The following is a 19509-nucleotide window of genomic DNA, read 5'->3' as shown; positions in this document are numbered from 1 at the left end:
TACATGTGGAATCTAAAAAAACCAATACAAATGAAGTTATTTATAAAACAGAATCAGATTCACAGGCTTCAAAAACAAATTTATGGTTCCCAGAGGGGAAAAGTGGGAGGGGGAGGGGTAAATTAGGAATTTGGGATTAACGTACACACACTACTATACATAAAATGGATAATCGGGACTTCCCTGGTGGTCCAGTGGCTAAGACTCTGTGCTCCCAATGCAGGGGGCCCAGATTCAATTCCTGGTCAGGGAACTAGATCCCACATGCCACAACTAAGAGTTCACATGCCGCAACTAAAGATCTCACATGCCACAACTAAAGATCCCGCATGCCTCAACTAAAAGATCCTGCACGCAGCAACGAAGATCCTGTGTGCTGAAACTAAGACCTGGCACAGCCAAATAAATAAATAAATATTTTTAAAAACCCCAAAAACCAAAAATGGATAATCCATAAGGACCTACTGTATAGCACAGGGAACTCTACTCAATATTCTATAATAACCTACGTGGGAAAAGAATCTGAAAAAATATGGATATGTGTATATGTATTACTGACTCTGTTTGCTGTACACCTGAAACTAACATTTTAAATCAACAATACTTCAATATAGGGACTTCCCTGGTGGCGCAGTGGTTTAGACTCCGCCTGACAATGCACAAGACACGGGTTCAATCCCTGGTCAGGGAAGATCCCACATGCCACGGGGTAACTAAGCCCGCATGCCTGGAGCCCGTGCTTCGCGACAAGAGAAGCCACCGTGATGAGAAGCCCGCGCACCACAACGAATAGCCCCCACTTGCCGCAACTAGAGAAAGTCCGCACACAGCAACCAAGACCCAACGCAGCCAATAAATAAATAAATAAATAAATAAAAATACATTTAAAAAAAACCCCAACAATAATTCAATATAAAATAAAAATTAAATAAAAAGAAAAAGAGTCTTCATTGGACTGTTGGTGAGATGAGATGAGCCTAACCACTGCAACTGTACAACCAATAGAAATTTACTCCAAGATTTCATTTACTCTTATAAACTGCGTGCCCAAATAATAAAAAAGGGAATTAAAAATAAAATAAAATAAAAGCTCCATGAGGCAGGGGCTTTGTGTCTCCTCCTCCATATAGCACAGTAGTTAGAAACACAGATTTTGAAACCAGACTGCTTGGGTTCCAATTCTGGTTCTACCACTTAACTACCTGTGTGAGGCAAGTTACTTAATCTCTTTGTGCCTCGGTTTTCTCATCTTAAAATAGGGATAAAAGTATGTACTTCATCAGGTTGCTGAATTAAAGGAGTTAACCTAAAGTGCTTCAAACAGTGCTGGGTACCTGGCAAGCACCACCATGATCATCGTTTTCAGCTTAAACACTGCTTCCTCAGGGAAAGCCTGTTCTTTCTCAGAGCATCTAGGACTCATCACAATTTGTAAATATTTTTTGTTTACTGTTTGTACTCCGTTAAGACAGGGAATTTGCCTTATTTACTACTGCATGCTCAGCACCTAGCACAATGCCTGATACAGCACAGGTACTCGGTAAATATATGCTGAATGATTAGAGAAGCAGATATTATTTCCGTGCCACCTGCGAGAAAGGTCCGGTGCTGTGTCAAGGCAGAAGAGGGCACAGCTAGGATTTGCACCAAGGTTCCAACCACCTAACTCAGCTGCATGACGAATAGTTATGAGGTATTCTGTAAACAACAAATAGGTCTAACACTCTGTTACTCTCTTCATCCAGACCTTACTCATCTGCCACGGTCTCCCGAGGTGGCATCTCCTGTTTGAAGCTTCCTCCATTCAAACCCATCTTTGCTTAGTTGGAGCTCCCACAGCACTCAGTATGCGCTTCTTAGCTGAGTCCTGTTTTTACACTTCTGTGCTATTTCTTCTACCTCAGCTGATGACGCCCTTGCTCTTAACACATTTGCTCTGCCTCACTTTTCCCGAGCTCCTCCCACTGCTGGGCCCACAGGATACGCTCAGCACAAGCTTGGAGAGTGACCACTGCTGCTGCCTTTCCAGGAGCATGGCCGGGGCCACTCTGCATTCTGTATGCTTTCATGAAAGAGATGACGACTCTATAGGAAACAGGAGGTCGGCCAGGTGTCCTCTTACCTGATCTGCTGTGGCTGGTGGTGGCAAAGCTGTAGAGAGAGAGAGCATCCGCAGGGAGGCCTCCAACTGCTGGGGAGGTAAAAAGAAGTTGGGCACCACAATGGGCTCTGGGCTATAAAGGTAGTTAAGGGACACAAATACCTAGAAATCTTCCCCAGACCAGCATCTCCTCTGACATCTACCACCCCTTTGTTTCCTTCCAATTTATTCCTGCCCATGAATCCTTTGCTCAAGTGGTTCCCTCTGCCTGGAAGGCCCTGCAACTCCTAACAAATTGGTCTATACTTTATGGGTCACTTCAGATCCTGCGTCCTCCCGGAAGCCTCCTCTAAATCTCAGCCACAGTGATCCCTCCTTTCCTAGTCTAGAGCCCAGTCTGAAACACAGGCTAATGCTTATTTAGTCTGATATGATTCTCAATTTGTTTCCCTCAATATTCCCTAAGCTTCTCAAAGGCAGAGGTGGTGTATTTCCTTCAGTAACCTCACTACTTCCCTAGAGCTCCATGAGGCTGGCAGGTAGCAAGCACTGGATGATACTTGCCGAGGACCTGCTGGCCAAAACCTGACAGACAGGATAGGGGTGGGAAGGTGGCTCCAGGGCAGCATCTTAGGCTGGAAGGTGCTGCCTGGCATTGAAGGAGGGCCTGTCCTCCTGGGTGTTCTGTGCTCACATCCAGAAACGAGGGCTCTGCATAAGTAGGCACAGCTGATCCACCACCTGGACGTGAGCCCTAGAAGTTGGGCGCTGTATCTTGCATTTCTCCATATCCTCTGGAGGTACCCAGTACTGTGTTGAGAACACAGTGTTCCACAAATTTGTTCAGTCAAAGCAATGATTCAGTTTGGGAGGGGAAGGAGGGGACTGTTTTGATGGTCTATTTGTTTCTGTTCAATAAGCTAAGTATGGTTCTGATGCAAATTGGTCTATCACTGTTCTTCCATGCTAGACTTTGAACTCCAGGAGGGCAAAGATGAGCTCTTTTTCATACTATATTCCTGTCACCTAGCATAGTACCTGAGACACAATAAATGTTCAATAAATATCTACTGAATGAATGAAATGCATCATTTCCTGCTTTGGCTCAAGTCCCTGATTTTTCTACAGAGAGGTGGGGACGGAGTTGGAGATCCTGAAGGGAAAGAGCCCTTTGACCTCAGCCTTCCTCAGAGACCCCGGTGAGGTAAGGCCTATTTGCTGTTGCCGCTCTGACTGCTGAGGACTCTCAGCCTGACAGTCAGCTTGGCTGTGAGGTGCCCAGGGTGTGCTGAAACACCAAACTCCCCTGCTCAGCCCAGCACCACCTGTCTTTCTAAGGGTCCTGCTCCAACAGTAACCTCTGTCACTTATTAGATGGTACCTTCACAAAAGTTCACACTTTGTGCTTGTTCCTTCACCTGTAAGATGGATATAATAATTGTACCTTTTGAGAATTAAATGACATTATATATACAAAGTGCTTAGAATGGTGCCTGACACATAGCATGTACTCAGTAAATGTCAGCCCTTCCTGTCTCCCCAGCTGAGGGGGAAAAGTCACCACTGGTTCCCTCACACCTACTGAAATCTGCTTTCCATCCCCACCTCTGCACTGTCCTCCTGATGCTAAAGCCAGCGAATACATGTCAGTCCACATTGTGCTGGACGTCTTAAGCATCAGGGTGCTGACCACCACTCCCCGAAACCCTGCTGCTCCCATCTCTCTCACCGGCTCTCCTCCACCTCCTCTGTGGGCGCGTCTGCTCCCCCTGCCCTCACGTACTGGTGATCCTCAGGGCTCTGTCTTGTGTGGCTCTCCCTTTCTCTGTCTCCTTGCTGTTCTTGTCTGTTTCCAGAGGTATCTACCTTCATAGCTGATCTCATCCTGAAATCCAGGCCTGCATTTCCTCCTGGACGTCTCACAGGCACATGTGCAAAACAGCAATCTGCCTCTTCCCTCCAAACTGTCTGTCTTTATGTGCTATTTCTTACCTAGTAAATGACCTAACTTGTGACAGAAATCTCTCAGTCATACTTTCTGTTTTCCTCTTTCTCATCCCCTGCCCCTGTCTAATCCTCTCAGATCCCTCCTCCTTTTCCTCATCATAAAGCAGTCTATGCTTTAGGTCAGACTTTCTTCATCTTTCATTATTACTGCAAGTTTCCTACCTGGTCTCCTTGCTTCTGGTCTCTCCTGACCTAATCCACCCTCTACAAGGCACTGGGAGAATTTTCTAATATGTAAATCTGACCAATCATATGCTTGCTTAACATTTACTGAACACTATTTACGTACCAGGCACTATGCTAGGTAGTTTACATTGTTAATTTAATTTTCACAACAACCCCACAAGAAAACTACTGTTATTACTTACTTATTTAAAGATAAGGAAACTGAAGTTTAATCTGCTAACAAGACAGAGTCCAAGTACCTTAGCCAGATATAAAAGGCCCCTTAAGATCCAGCCCAGCTTCACCCCTCACCACCCCTCTTATCCGGGGGCTCTAACCACAGTGACTTCTGCCCACAGGCCAGGCTCCTTCAAGTGGCTACGCCTCTGCGCACACAGTTCGCTGTGACTACAACGTTCTTGTCCCTGCCTACAGAATGGCTATTCATCTTTGAGGTCCAGCTCTACTGGCTCTCTTTCTGGGGTACCTCCAAACAGAGTTATGGCAGCTTCCTCCTCTTGTTCCCTAGCATTTTGTCCATGCCTTAGAACAACAAAGGCTATTTATCACTGCCTATTTACTGTTACTGTCATTACCTGTCTCCTACCTCATAATGGGAACTTCTCGAGGTAAGGGCTGATTCAAATCTCTGTCCTCATTACACAGCACCGGGCCTGGCAATACTCACTTTTTGAAAGAATGAGCAGTTGGGAAGGCCCGAATTAAAGCAGTGCCCTTAGCACCTGGCACATGTGACTGCTCCTCCACTGACCATAAATTCTGAGCACAACTAAATCGACTGTAGAGGCAGAAACATCAGAAGCCAGGAAGAACGAGGCCAGGAAAGAACACCGAGGCACTCTGCTTTCAGTGCTCAGCCTCCAGCCATTTCACGCTTTAAGCCTCTCCTGAGCCCATACCCCCTACCCTCAGGTTTCTCTCTGCCTTACATCAAGAATCACATCTGTGTGGTATGTACAAATGTTCCCACTCATTTGAGTTTCTCAAGAATCCTGTGAAACTGATAGCTCATTTCAATCTATATTTACTGATCCTTTCTGTGTGTCATGTCTGGGGACATGGAGAAAGACAAGGTCCTTGACCTACCTGCGAGTGTACAGTCTGGTGGGTAAGGGATTACTACCTCCATCTTACAGGTGAAGAAATCGAGGCTCAGAAAGGTTAAACTATATGCTTGACGTTACACAAGTAGTAAGAGCTGGGTCCGAATGGTCAAAGTCAGGCCCCCTGATTTCTAGTGGAGAAAGAACTGCAAAGCACTACAAAGGCAGCCTGCTTCACCCACCAGCCCTGCAATAACCCCTGCTTATTGTTGGGATATCAGGTGAGCTGATGTGATCAGCTGGTTAGGCTACAGATGTGAGGGCTACTGATGGTCCCAAGTGGTTTCCTTTCCCCATAACATGCCCATCTGCATTTCAAAGGAGGAAGAGGGGGAATGTCAGACGCCCCTCTCCCCATCAACACTGCCATCCTGGGGGGGCTTGGGTAAGACCATTTCAACACTGCCCACTTTCCCCTCCCCTTGGCCCCATCACTTGCCTTTAAAAAAAATTAATTAGGCAAGTCACTAAAACTCTGAGTCTCCATTTCGTTACATGCAAAATAGAAATGATACCAACTTTAAAGACTTGTGTGACCGAATGCAAAATGTACGTAAAGTGCCTGGCACATGCTAAATGCTCAATCCGTGGTAGGACTCTTCTTTCTCTACACCCTCCCCTGGAATTTCAACTGAGATTAATGGTCTCATTCCTTAGATGCAGAACCTTGCCTTCAGGTGTAAAATACCCAGAGATTAATCAGATAAATCAGGCTAGGATAGGCTAATGAATGTACTACCAACATCTAAACCCAGTTCAAAGCATTATGCTTCAGAGGCCTGATGATAATGGTAGAATCGTAGCACCTGATCAGTACAGGTGAGTCTTCAGCAGGAAGGGGCTCCCCAAGCCCCTGAGTGCATTCTATGAGGGGGGCCACTGCTCACGCTCATGCGGCTGGCCTAAGCACCAGCACCCAAAATGCCTAGAGATGGCTTAAGGGGCTACCTGGGGGAAACACCAAAGGATACAGGAGGATGCTCTGCTTCGTGGACACCTCTGACCCAGATGTCTCCTGCTTCTGCCTGATGTCAGGGCAGTTGATGGGTGGCTGCTTATGGTTTTCCCTTCTGCTCTGGGAGGCTGGGTGTAGAGGGAGCTTCTCAGAGCTATCAGCAGAGTCACTTAGCTCATCGGAGACCACTTCCTTCTCAGCCTGGGCCTCTGGCTTGGGCTCCTGGTCCTGGTCTGCCTTTGGTGAGTGCCACCCAACACAGGTTTTGCTCTGTTGGGCTCCTGAGAGTGTCACATGGGAGCTGAGCTGAGGGCCTGCTGAGGCAGGCTCTCCAACCCTGGCCTTACAGGCCACACCCTCACAAGGAACAATACTGTGGCTAGGAGAGCCCTGCCTATGCAAGTGGGGGCTAACAGTCCTTTCCGGGCTGGACAGAAAGCTACTTCTGACCTTGAGCTCCTCTCTGGGGAAAGGCTCTGAAGGACAAGAGGGGCCTTCCCTCTGCCCCTCATCAGGCTGAGGGCTGATGATCTCACTTGCATCTGACATGAAACTGGACCAAGGGCTAGTTTTGTCTGTTACGGTGGTGATCTCATTGAGGGTCCTGGGCTCAATGATGTCTTCTTCATAGTCCTCATCACTGTAGGCCGGGCCTGCCTTGGTGTCCTCACTGCTCTGCATTCTTGTGATGGGTACCGTGTGCCCCAGGGCCTCATGAAGCATTCCTCTTCCACTTGAAGTCTCTTCAAGAGTAGAGGGAAGTGGGGAGTTTCTGCCCTCATCTGGAGCTCTTGCCAATGGCAGGTCTGGAGTTGTGCTTCGTTCTTCCATGGCTACTGTGTCCTGAGCATCTGGGAGGGTGGTGACTTCTCTGCTTCTACTCCTCACTTGGTGAGAACGCAAAGATCCTTGAGAGCTCCGGGTGATAGTCTGCAGATCTAAACAGTAACAGATATCACTCTTACTACAAGGTAGGGCCACAGACCACTCAACTTTCCCACATTAGCTTCTAGTTTCAGATGTAGTCTTGCAATCAGACCTTTGAACAAACCTTAAAGATAATAGTTAATTTGCCCCCGAGAGTCAGTGAAACTATTTTCAAGGCAGTACAATTTCTAGCATTTTATTCTAATATCAGAGGACCAAAATCTAATCCATTTATAGCTGTGGTTACGTCTGTGGAAACACTTTCAGAGACTATCTGCTCATGCTCAGGAATTCTTGGGAGCTGGGAGTCCTGGTGGGAACGTCCATGCTTCCATTTACTTCAGTAATTACCTATATTAAAAACCAAAATGAGAATCCACTTATTTACCTATTTGATGACAGTTATTAGAACTATTTTATTTGGAAAATAAAAGCAAAGAAATACCCATCACCCAAATGATAAGGCTGTGGAGATTTGTGAAGAAAATGGAGGCAACATGGTGTGCTGGAAAGAGCACAGGCTTTGGAGCCAGTCAGTCTTGGGTTCAAATCTCTACTGTCACTTGTCAATTTTGTGGTTACGAGCAAACTATCCTGAGTCTGTTTATCTTTAAAATGTGATAAAACACCACCTTTTTCACAGCGTTATGGTGAAAAATATATGAGATAAATGGGCATACATTGTGTAGCACATATATAGGCATTCAGTAACTCCTTTCAAAAGTCATCCTCTCCTTGTGAAAATCAGTTCTCCTTCTGTCATCCCCTTGCTTAGAACTCCCCCTTTTCTTCCAGGATAAAGATTAAACTCCTAAGCTTGCCTTCAAGGCCCTTCGGCTTCAAGCCTTTGATTCTCCTCACTCTCCTCTTTTAATATGACCTTTAAAGGGATTCTCCTTATCCACTCTCACCTCCACCCCAAACAAGCCTCCCTCTGTTTTGCTCTTATGCTTTCTTTCTGGGGGGCAGCTTCTTTGGTTGACTACAGCATGCATGATTGATGAAAGCACAGACAATGCCTGTCTTGTCCACCACTGTATCCTGCCAGAACTAGTGACACAATAATGCCTGGCACAGCTGGTGCTCAATAAACAGTTGACTGATTATTTCCAAGCAAGTACACAGTGTACACAGAGTACACTTCTGTGGTCCTGGCTACCAACAGGTTAGGTATCTGGGAGAAGAGGGTAGGAAGGTTTGTGCCTAATATCAACCATGGTGGCTTTTTTTCCCTTTAAAGAGAAAAAACTGAACTTATTCATCCCTGTGTAGAATCTACACATTCTGCTTGAGAAAAACGATCCCGGGAATTCCCTGGCAGTCCAGTGGTTAGGACTCCGTGCTTTCACTGCTAAGGGCCCAGGTTCAATCCCTGGTCAGGAAGCTACGATAGCGGTGTGGCCAAGAAAAAAAAAAAAGCTCCCTCAATGATATAAATACAGTCAAAGTGAGAACCACCAGTTAAGGGGGCTTTTCAAAGGGTAGACTATGGACCACCAACACCTAGAATCATCTGGGGTGCTTGATAAAAATGCAGTCTTCTGGCCTCTGAGAATTAAAATCTGAAATATGTTTGTAGTTGAGTTTTTCCGAAAATAGAGTGGCACGAGTTCACGAACTGCCACTGAAGAACTCATCTAATCCATTCCCCTCTTTTTCTGGTTGGGGAAACTGAAGCTCAAGAAGAGAAAGGGTATGCTCAGAGTCAAACAGTAAGTCTGTGCCACAAACCCACCAAGGATTCAACTCGGGTCCCCTGCCTCTCAGTCCCATGTTCTTTCCATTGCACACGTTCCAATGCCACACTACTATGTCTCTCCTTTCAAAAGGAAGACAGTAAATAAGTAAGAGAGATGGTGAAAGCTGTTGGTCTCTATTTGCCATAAAGACTTGTCTGAAGGCACACATTCAAATGCTTTTTGAATAAGCACCCATGACCATAACTCCTCAACAAGAGCGGCCCTGAGCCATACCCGTGATTAAGGAGCTGACTTGCAACACCAGGTTACTGGATTTCTCCAGGATGCAATGGTTTTCGGGGTCTAGGCTGCTGGCTCCTGGCCGAAGATGGTCCCTCTGACTCTCTTGGCACTGCGAGATGGCAGGATGGGTCTGAGGACTGAGGGGAAGTAAAGGCTTGGTGAGCTTCTGGCTGAAGTACCGCTGGATCTGATCTAGCTCACTCAGATTCCTCCTGCAAAAGAAGAAGGGGAGAAGAAAAAAGGGTCATTCACTGTGATTATGAGCATCTTTTATGTTCCCCTGACCTTCCATTGCTTGAGCTAGGACCTTAGCATCTCTCACTTGGTCTATTAACAGCAGGGCCCCTCTCTCTCCAATCCACCAATTCATCCTTCACCTCTCTGACTACAATCCCACTGCCGGGGACAACATTTTCCCTCTCTGTCTGGTTAATGGGATTCCTCTTCTGATGTCCAGCAAGTATTCTACCTCCTTATAGGGAACAATTCTTATCATCATTCCAATCCTCACTTCCCCTTACTCTGGTCTAGCACTGACCTCTGCTACCTTTTAACCATTCCTGATCCTTCAAGCAAGTGACCTCTTCCAGCAAGCCTTCCCTGACTCTCTAAGTTGGTTTAAGGGCCACTCCTCTGTGCTCTAGTTCTTTCTGTACTCTTCAACCATATCATTTGTTTGTTTCACATCAATTTCCCCTGATGTGATGTGAACTCTGTGCTGATTCCTTTATATCTACTGCACCCAGCACAGTGCTTGGCACAAAATAAATGAATGCTGAATGGATAAATAGACATGAATAAATGACCTTTAAAAAAATCTTCTGGGGGCTTCCCTGGTGGCGCAGTGGCTGAGAATCTGCCTGCCAATGCAGGGGACACGGGTTCGAGCCCTGGTCTGGGAGGATCCCACATGCCGCGGAGCAACTAGGCCCGTGAGCCACAACTACTGAGCCTGCGCGTCTGGAGCTTGTGCTCCGCAACAAGAGAGGCCGCGATAGTAAGAGGCCCACGCACCGCGATGAAGAGTGGCCCCCGCTTGCCACAACTGGAGAAAGCCCTCGCATAGAAACGAAGACCCAACACAGCCAAAAATAAATAAATAAATTAATTAATTAATTTAAAAAAAAAATCTGTTCAAAAACCTTTAATGGGGGCACATTCATTCTTACTACTCCAAAGAGAAATCACACCAACTATTACCACCTTCACTTGCATAGGATTTTACGTTTTATGCTTTCAAACACATTACCTTGTTTAATTCTCATCCAACCAGATGAGATCAGTAATTACTGTTTTACAAATAAGGAATGTGAGGTCAGAGAATTTAAGTGATTTGTCTAGGGTAAGTAGTAGCATGCAGCTACTCAGAAATTGTAACTCCAAGACTTATGCTTTTTCCATTATAGTAGATGGGCTCTGTCCCAACTGGGTTCATTTCTGCCTCACACCCCTGCAGGTTAGAACCCGAGTTCAAGCTGCTCCCTGCTCTGTCCCTGTCCTATTCACTTTTTAAGGTGCAGCTCATATTTCTCCTTTTAAAAGTCTATTGTCCCAAGTCATTAGGCCACCTCTCCCTTAAACTCCTTCACTCTTGGCATCTAACCTTCTGCCTTAGATTTTCCCTTAGTTTTCTCATTATGTGTTAGTTTAGTTTCCCTAGCTAGGCCATGCGCGTCTGGTAATAGAAGATAATATCTCAAACTTCTCTATTTCTCTAGTATACTCAGTGTGCCCGGCACAACTGGCACAACACAGACACTAAATAACTGTGAAGTAAACAGAAAGTCTTTCTATCCTTTTGTTAAGAACAGTCTGCATATCTTAGAGTCAAACGTAAATTAAATGAGAGGACAAAGCTGATCCTTATTCTATCACTAGAAGCCACAACTCTATCAAATCATAGTGGATTTACTTAGGTGTCTATATTTGGGTTTATGCCACATAGATAAATACCTGTAGCAGGAACATGCAGACAAATGTCAACTTGGTGAAGCTTTAGAAAATATGCAAACCCAACTGGCCTTGTCAGAGGTTCTGGGTATAGAACCTATTAACACCTAGCTGCAAATTCCTCATTTGTGGGAAAAGTTTGGTAATACTTGCCCTGCAGGCCTCACAGGATTGCTGTGACTCAAATGAAACACTGCTTTAGGGCTCCATGAACCCAAGGAAGTAATGCAAAATTGACATCATCTTGTTTCATCTGTTTCGTAGGGAATTTGTCTACGGCAGTGGTTCTCAAAACCTGGCTCTAGGACTGGCAGCATCAGCGTCACCTGAGGAGTCGTTAGAAACGCAAGCTCTCAGGCCCTATCCTAGACCTACTGAATCAAGAGCTGTATGGGTGGGTCCCAGCAATAACTGTTTTAATAAGCTCTTCATGTGATTCTGACACACACTAAATTTTGAGAACCACTCCTCCAGGGCAGTGGTTTTTAGCCTGATGGTTTTAGCTCCAAGGGGACATTTGGCAATGTATGGAGACATTTTTGGTTGTCACAGCTGGGGGAGGGGTGCTACTAATATTTAGTGGATAGAGACCAGGGATGCTGCTAAATATCCTAGGATGCACAGGACAGGCCCCCACAGGCAAAATATCTGGCCCAAATGTCAACAGTGCTGAGGTTGAGAGAAACTGCTCTAGGGTGAAGGAGAGTTTCTTTCTCTCCTTCCTCAGTGGGTGCTAAAGTATGCCATGTGAATGATCCAATAAAATGCAGCCACACTGTTGATGGTTTTACTTAGCCTCCAATCTCCAGCATCTTCCTAAAATGAGAATCTGAACATATTACTTCCTTATAAGTTTGAGCAATTTCCCCGTCTATAGCACGACTGCTCAGTCCTTTCTAACCCATGTCCCACCAAAAAAGATTTTGCCAATCTTTCATTCTGAGCTTGTTTTATGAAATCAAATAATAGATTAGTTTTTTTAAAAAGTAAAATCCTTGGGCTTCCCTGGTGGCGCAGTGGTTGAGAATCTGCCTGCCAATGCAGGGCACACGGGTTCGAGCCCTGGTCCGGGAAGATCCCACATGGCGCGGAGCAATCGGGCCCGTGAGCCACAACTACTGGGCCTGCGCGTCTGGAGCCTGTGCTCCGCAACAAGAGAGGCCGCGACAGTGAGAGGCCCGCGCACCGCGATGAAGGGTGGCCCCCACTTGCCACAACTAGAGAAGGCCCTCGCACAGAAACGAAGACCCAACACAGCCAAAAATAAATAAATAAATAAATAAATTAAAAAAAAAAAAAAAAAGTAAAATCCTTTTTTATATTTGTTTCCTCAAACTTTACACATTCTCTTCCTCCCGGCCCCATCACTTTCCATTTGAGAATCACTGATGTAAAAGTGCAAACTCTTGGCCTGACATTCAAGGCCCTTCGAGAACTGACTCCCACACAACTTGCCCTGCTCCCTACATCTTATGCTCAGCCTCACCCTAACTGCACTGCTGGTGTCTCCCCAAACTGGGCTTATTGTTTCATGCTCCTGGGCCTTAGCACATTTTTTTTCTGCACAGAATGCCCTTCATATTTGTTGACTTGTTCCTTTAAAGACCAGTTCAAATGTGACTTCTTTATATCTTTCCATGACCAACCTAGAATGTTACTCATTCCTTCATGTACCCTTGGCCAGGAAACCTGGAACTCTTATCATACATGGTTATAATTATAATGGCAACATGGCTGTCTCCTCTGCTGGGAATGGCAGAGTCAGGATTGGAAATCAAGTCTATCTGACTCTGGAGCCAAGTCCTTTCCACTGCACCACACTTCTTACTAGGTAATCCAGGGGCTGATCCAAATGATCTCTAATGGTCCTTTCAATTCTCACAGTGCTTTTCTGGCTCAGATGCTGACTAAACTAAGAAAGAGACAGGGAAGCATTAACAGGACAGATGCTGGTCTGGAAGAATCCAGTGGCTGTGAGGATAAAGACAGTGAGACAGTAGGCAGGATCAGGCTTTGTAAATTGTAGAGTAGATGTGAGGGTGGTTATTATGAAGTCTGATGACCAATCTAAAGTTTCTATATTTATAGGTGGACCAGAAATATAGCCCCCTGAAGGACTGGAAGGCCCCAAGCTGCGATAGATTCATCTGTGAGGAATCCTGTGAGGCTCCAGGTCCACTTTGAAGCTAACATACACGAAAGCCCTTGCTAAACATCCCGGAGCGGTGGTAGCTGATAGAAAGCAGTACTGCAGGTTGCCTTTGCCCATTCACCTTGTGCTCCACTATGGTTCCCTGTGTCTTTACTCAGCAGAGAGCCTCACCTGAGAGAAGTCAGAATGGAAGTATGGGAGGACAAGGGTGATGTGGTCAGTTTGTCATCACTTGGCAAGATTGCCTCTCCCTGCTGCAGGGATTCATGGAATCGGCGGATGTTCTGCACATGCTCTTCGTGGCGTGATGCCTTGCTTCTTGTGGTACTGCTTCTATCAGGAATAAATGGGGGCAAAATAAATTCCCAACCAATGAGAAAACAAACAATAAATTTGTGACAACAAACAAATCACCCTCCTGACATGGTACTGCAAATCCATCCCCACTACCACAGTTCTGGCTTCATCGACTCAATTGCTTGGATTATAATTATCTCCTGAATAATTCTGTCTTCAGTCTTATTCATTCCCCTTTTATAAATTCTCTACATTATAGCCTCAGTGATTTTTTAAAAACACAGAACTGAAATAACAATAACAACAACATTTATGGAGTCCTTATTATGTGCCAAGCACTGTTCTAAGCATTCAACATGTACTAACCTATTCAATTACTATCATTCCTTTCTAACTTTGGCTTCTCTTTTTTTATCTTTAGAACAAATTTCAAGTTCCTTAGCATGGTATTCAAGAACTTGATCCCAGCAATAATCATCTTCTTTTTGTTTTTTAATTAACTAATTTACTTTTTAAATTATTTATTTATTTAAAAAATTAATTTATTTATTTTTGGCTTAGTTGGGTCTTAGTTGTGGCACGCAGGATCTTTTGTTGCGGCGCACAGGCTTCTCTCTAGCTGCGGCACGCGTGGGCTCCAGAGTGCATGGGCTCTATAGTTGTGGCACATGGGCTCTCTAGTCATGGTGTGTGGGCTCAATTGTCCCGCGGCATGTGGGATCTTAGTTCTCCAACCAGGGATCAAACCTGCATCCCCTGCATTGGAAGGTGGATTCTTAACCACTGGACAACCAGGGAAGTCCCTTCTTCTTTTTAAATAACAGCTTCATTGAGATATAATTCACATAACAAATAATTCACCCATTTAAAGTGTACAATACAATGGATTTTAATATATTCAGAGCTGTGCAACCATCAGCACAATCAATTTTAGAATATTTTCATCACTCTAAAAAGAAATCCTATACCTAACAGCCATTACTCCGTATTTCCTCCTCTCCCCTGACCCTCCACCCAAACCTCCCAGCCCCACACAACTGCTAATCCACTTCCTGTCTCTATAGATTTGCCTAATCCAGATATTTTATATTAATGGAATCATACATATGTGATGTTTTGTGACTAGCTTCTTCCATTTAGCATACTGTTTTCAAGCTTAATCTATGTGGTAGCATATATCAGTACTTCATTCCTTTTCATGGCTGAATAATTTTCAATTGTATAGATATATCACATTTTGTTTATGTACTTACCAGTTGATAGACATTAGGGTTGTTTCTATTTTTTGGTTATTAGGAATAATGCTGCTACAAACAATCATGTACAAGTTTTTGTGTGGACATATGTTTTCATTTCTCTTGGGTATATACATAGGAGTGAAAGTACTGGATCATAAGGTTCTTCTATGTTTAACCTTTTAAGGAACTACCAGACTGTTTTCCAAAACAGCTGCACCATTCTACATTCCCACAAGCCATGTATGAGGATTCCAATTTCTCCGTATCCTCCCCAACACTTGTGATATTTGTCTTTTTGATTACAGCCGTCCTAGTGGATGTGAAGTGGTATGTCATTATAGTTTTCATTTATATTTCCCTTATGGCTAATGACAAACACCTTTCATGTGCTTATTGGCCATTTGTATATCTTCTTTAGAGATATATCTATTCAGATCATTTGCTTATTTTTAATTGAGTTATTTGCTTTATATTATTAAGTTGTAAGAACTCTTTATATATTCTGGATACAAGTCTCTTATCAGATCTATGATTTGCAAATATTTTCTCACATTCTGTGGGTTGTCTTTTCACTTTCTTGGTATCGTTTGTAGAAGGAAAGTTTTAAATTTTGATGAATCCAATTTATTTTTTCCTTTGTTGCTTCTACTTCTGGTGTCATATCTAAGGAATCATTGCCTAATCAAAGGTTATAAAAAATTTACTATGTTTTCTTCTAAGAGTTTTTATAGTTTTAGCTCTTATATTTAGATATATGACCCATTTGGAGTTAGTTTTGTATATGGTCTGAGGAAGGGGGTCCCACTTCAGTCTTCTGCTTGCGGATATCCAGTTGTTCCAACACACTTCTTGAAAAGACTATTCTATTAAACCATCTTGGCACCTTTGACATCTTGGCATCCTTGGCACATGGGTTTATTTCTGGACTCTCAATTCTATTCTATTGATCTTTATTTCTATCCTTATACCAGTACTGCATTGTTTACTGTAGCTTTGTAGTAAGTTTTGAAATTGGGAATGTTTTTCTTCCTTTTCAAGATTGTTTTGCCTATTCTGTGTCCCTTAAATTTCCATATGAATTTTAGGACTAGCTTGCCCATTTCCATAAGGAATCCAGCAGGGACTGTGATATAGGGAGTATGTTGAATCTACAGATCAATTTGGGGAACTGATATTAACAATATTAAGTCTTCCAATCCATGAACATGGGATATCTTTCCATTATTTAGAACTTCTTTAATTTATTTCAACAATGGTTTATAGTTTTCAGAGAACAAGTTCTGTACTTTTTTGGTTAAATTTATTCTTAAGTATTTTATTCTCTTTGATGCTATTGTAAATGGAATCATCTTTTCAATTTCATTTTGGATTATTCATTGCTGATGTACAGAAACACAATTGATTTTGTATATTATGTTTTAAAAGTTTCTCAGTTTGGGGGTGGTTGCAGGGAGGGATAAGTTAGAAAGTTGGGATTAACATATACACACTACTATATATAAAACAGATAACCGGGAATTCCCTGGTGGTCCAGCAGTTAGGACTCTGTGCTTCCAATGCAGGGGGCACAGGTTTGATCCCTGGTTGGGAGACTAAGATCTTGCATGCTGCACAGCATGGCCGAAAAAATTAAAAAATTTAAAAAAAAAAAGATAACCAACAAGGACCTACTGTATAGCACAGGGAACTATACTTAATATTTTGTAATAACCTATAAGGGAAAAGAATCTGAAAAGGAATATATATATATATATATATATATATATATATATCACTGAATTACTGTGCTGTACACCTGAAACTAACATGATATTGTAAATCGACTATACTTCAATAAAAATAAAAATTAAAAAAAATTGTAAGAAATTAAAAAGTGTCTCCATTTAAATTTCTAATATGGTAAAAACTGATAGTTATAACCTACAGAAACAAACCTCTTTGAGGTCATCAATAATTTTTAAGAGTATAAGGGAGTTCTGAAGTGGAAATGTTTGAGAACCACTGCTTTATTAAAGTATAACCGGTATATAATAAACTTCACATATTTAAAGTGTACAATATGTATTTTGACATATATGTACCTCTAAGGAAACCATTACCACACACATTAAGATAATCAACATATCCATCACCCTTAGAAGTTTCCCCCTGTCCTTTGTAATTCCTCCCTCTTTCCCGCTCCATTCATCCTGCGTTATCCCTAGGCAACCACTGATTTTCTGTCACTATAGATTAGTACATATTTTCTAGAATTTTATATAAATGGAATCATATACAATGTACTCTTTGTCTAGCTTCTCTCTCTCAGCATAATTATTCTCTCTCTCAGCATAATTATTCTGAGATTCCTTTGTCTCACTGATTGGCTATGGTCAACGTAACACCTATAGAATAGATATTGGGATCTAGGATTTCACATACACATGGGCTCCCTTTATGCAGAGGGCAGAGGCTCTCTTCATGTGGTAGGAAAGCTACATAGCACTGAAATGGGTCTTTGAGTGGCTAAGCAGTATTAGAGTATCTTTCTTGGAATAAAGGGTCTACTCAGTAACTGCTGCTGTAGGAGTATCTCGTATAAGATCCCTTGCCTTCTCCCTGAGGTGGAGAGAGAGACAAGGAAAAGACTGATGGAGGCAGGGGGATGCAAATGACACTAGGGCCTGAGGGGAATGGGGTGGAAAGAAGCAATCTTAGTCTTAGATTCTACCCTTTGACAGGATGGAATATGCTCTAGCCCTGATATCCATATGCATATTCACAGTTGGCTAGGTGATAAAGGTGGGCCAACTGCTTTTCACAAAATAACCTGGCATGTAGGTTTGGGAGGGGAAAGGTCATGATATGTTTCTCACACAGCTGATGACTGATTTTAGGGATGAAGGTTAAAGGCCTCTGAGGAAAAGAGAAGAGTCCCTTGCACTGAAGCTACCCTTTTGATAGCAGTAAAACTTTCCTTTTTTTAAAAAAAAAAATTTATTTATTTATTTTTGGCTGCGATGGGTCTTATTTGCAGCATGTGGGATCTTTCATTGCAGCACGCAGGCTCTCTAGTTGTGGTGTGCGGGCTCCAGAGCACGTGGGCTCTGTAGTTGCAGCGCACAGGCTCAGCTGCTCTGCAGCACGTGGGATCTTAGTTCCCCGACCACGGATCGAGCCTGTGTCCCCTGCATTGGAAGGCAGATTCTTAACCACTGGACCACCAGGGAAGTCCCTAGTTTCTATCTTATAAAAACTGTTTTCATAGGATCTTGGGGTTCCCAGGGGTTATGAAAGAGGGTCAATTGTCTTTCCCTGTCTCTCATTTCTTCCTCTAATAAAGGAAAGAGAGAAATGACAAGCTAGTTTGCACACTTCCACTCTTGACCCCATTTCCTTCTATCATCACGAAATCACTCACCTCCCAGGAGAGGAGAAATCAACCTCCTTTGATGAGGTGTGAACAAGTTGTTCTGGAGTCTGTCCTGCAATGCAGCCGGGGAAGGCACCGTACATATCAGAGGCAGGGAAGGAAAAGGTACTGTATATTGGGATCTGTAGAAGCAAAGAGAAAAATGGCACACTTGTTGCCACAAATCCTTTTGGAAAAAAGCAGTATAAATAAATTTGTAAAATTTATTGTATGCATATAATTTATTATTTTCTATGTATTGAACACTGTACTAAGCAAGGTACATGCATTTTCTCATTTAAACATCACAGTCTTATGAGGTAGGTACTATTATTATCCCCATTTTACAGACTACATTATCAGACTGCTTTTTTTAATTTTTAAAAAACATTTAATTAATTAATTAATTAATTAATTAATTTTTGCCTGCATTGGGTTTTCGTTGCTGCGCATGGGCTTTCTCTACTTGCGGTGAGCAGGGGCTACTCTTCGTTTCAGTGTGCGGGCTTCTCATTGTAGTGGCTTCTCTTGTTGCGGAGCGTGGGCTCTAGGCACGCAGGCCTCAGTAGCTGTGGCTTGTGGGTTCAGTAGTTGTGGTTCGTGGGCTCTACAGCTCATGCTCAGTAGTTGTGGTGCACAACTTAGCTTAGCTGTTCCACGGCATGTGGGATCTTCCTGGACCAGGGATCGAACCCGTGTCCCCTGCACTGGCAGGCGGATTCCCAACTGCTGTGCCACGAGGGAAGCCCTCAGACTGCTTTTTAAAAGCTGCTTTATTTTTATTTATGCTCTTGTTTCCTCCATTAGTTTGTGAACTCCTGGCTGGACATCTTACATTTTCCTTACATGTGAGGATAATCTGGCTGTGATATTTCTTGTCTCATGATTACCAGGGCTGATGTAAAGAAAAGACCCTCCTATATGGGGACTATTTAAACTCTTTGTCATTTTCTCACGCATGCATTTATTCACTCATTCATTCATTTGATATTTACTGATGCCCACTTTACCAAACCCTGGGCCAGGCATGCGTGACAGACAGATGAGTAAAACACAGTGTTTGCCTTGATAGAGCTCTCCTATCTGGGACAGTCTGGAAAATTCTCCTTTCCTTTACAGTTAAACTCCCTGAAAGAGTTGTCTGTACTTACTATCATCAATTCCCCTCTTCCCATTCTCTTTTAATTTTTTTTTAATAGACCAATGATTTTAATGTAACA

At 43.3% G+C, this 19509-nt stretch overlaps 1 protein-coding gene across 1 annotated transcript in view; it reads right to left on the bottom strand.

Annotated features, from left to right (window-relative positions):
- Window positions 1-19509, bottom strand: part of C2CD3 (C2 domain containing 3 centriole elongation regulator) — a 124908-nt gene that overhangs the window by 13705 nt on the left and 91694 nt on the right. The window contains exons 28-32 of the mRNA XM_068556350.1: window positions 18299-18432; window positions 13535-13696; window positions 9253-9473; window positions 6369-7290; window positions 2123-2234 (exon numbers count right to left, since the gene is read on the bottom strand). Of these exons, the coding sequence (XP_068412451.1) occupies window positions 2123-2234; window positions 6369-7290; window positions 9253-9473; window positions 13535-13696; window positions 18299-18432 (1551 nt within the window). The remainder of the gene's footprint in view (window positions 1-2122; window positions 2235-6368; window positions 7291-9252; window positions 9474-13534; window positions 13697-18298; window positions 18433-19509) is intronic.

This window comes from Eschrichtius robustus, chromosome 11 (genome assembly GCF_028021215.1).
Source record: "Eschrichtius robustus isolate mEscRob2 chromosome 11, mEscRob2.pri, whole genome shotgun sequence".
NCBI classification, from domain to species: domain Eukaryota; kingdom Metazoa; phylum Chordata; class Mammalia; order Artiodactyla; family Eschrichtiidae; genus Eschrichtius; species Eschrichtius robustus.
This window is presented reverse-complemented; position numbering and strand designations above follow the sequence as displayed.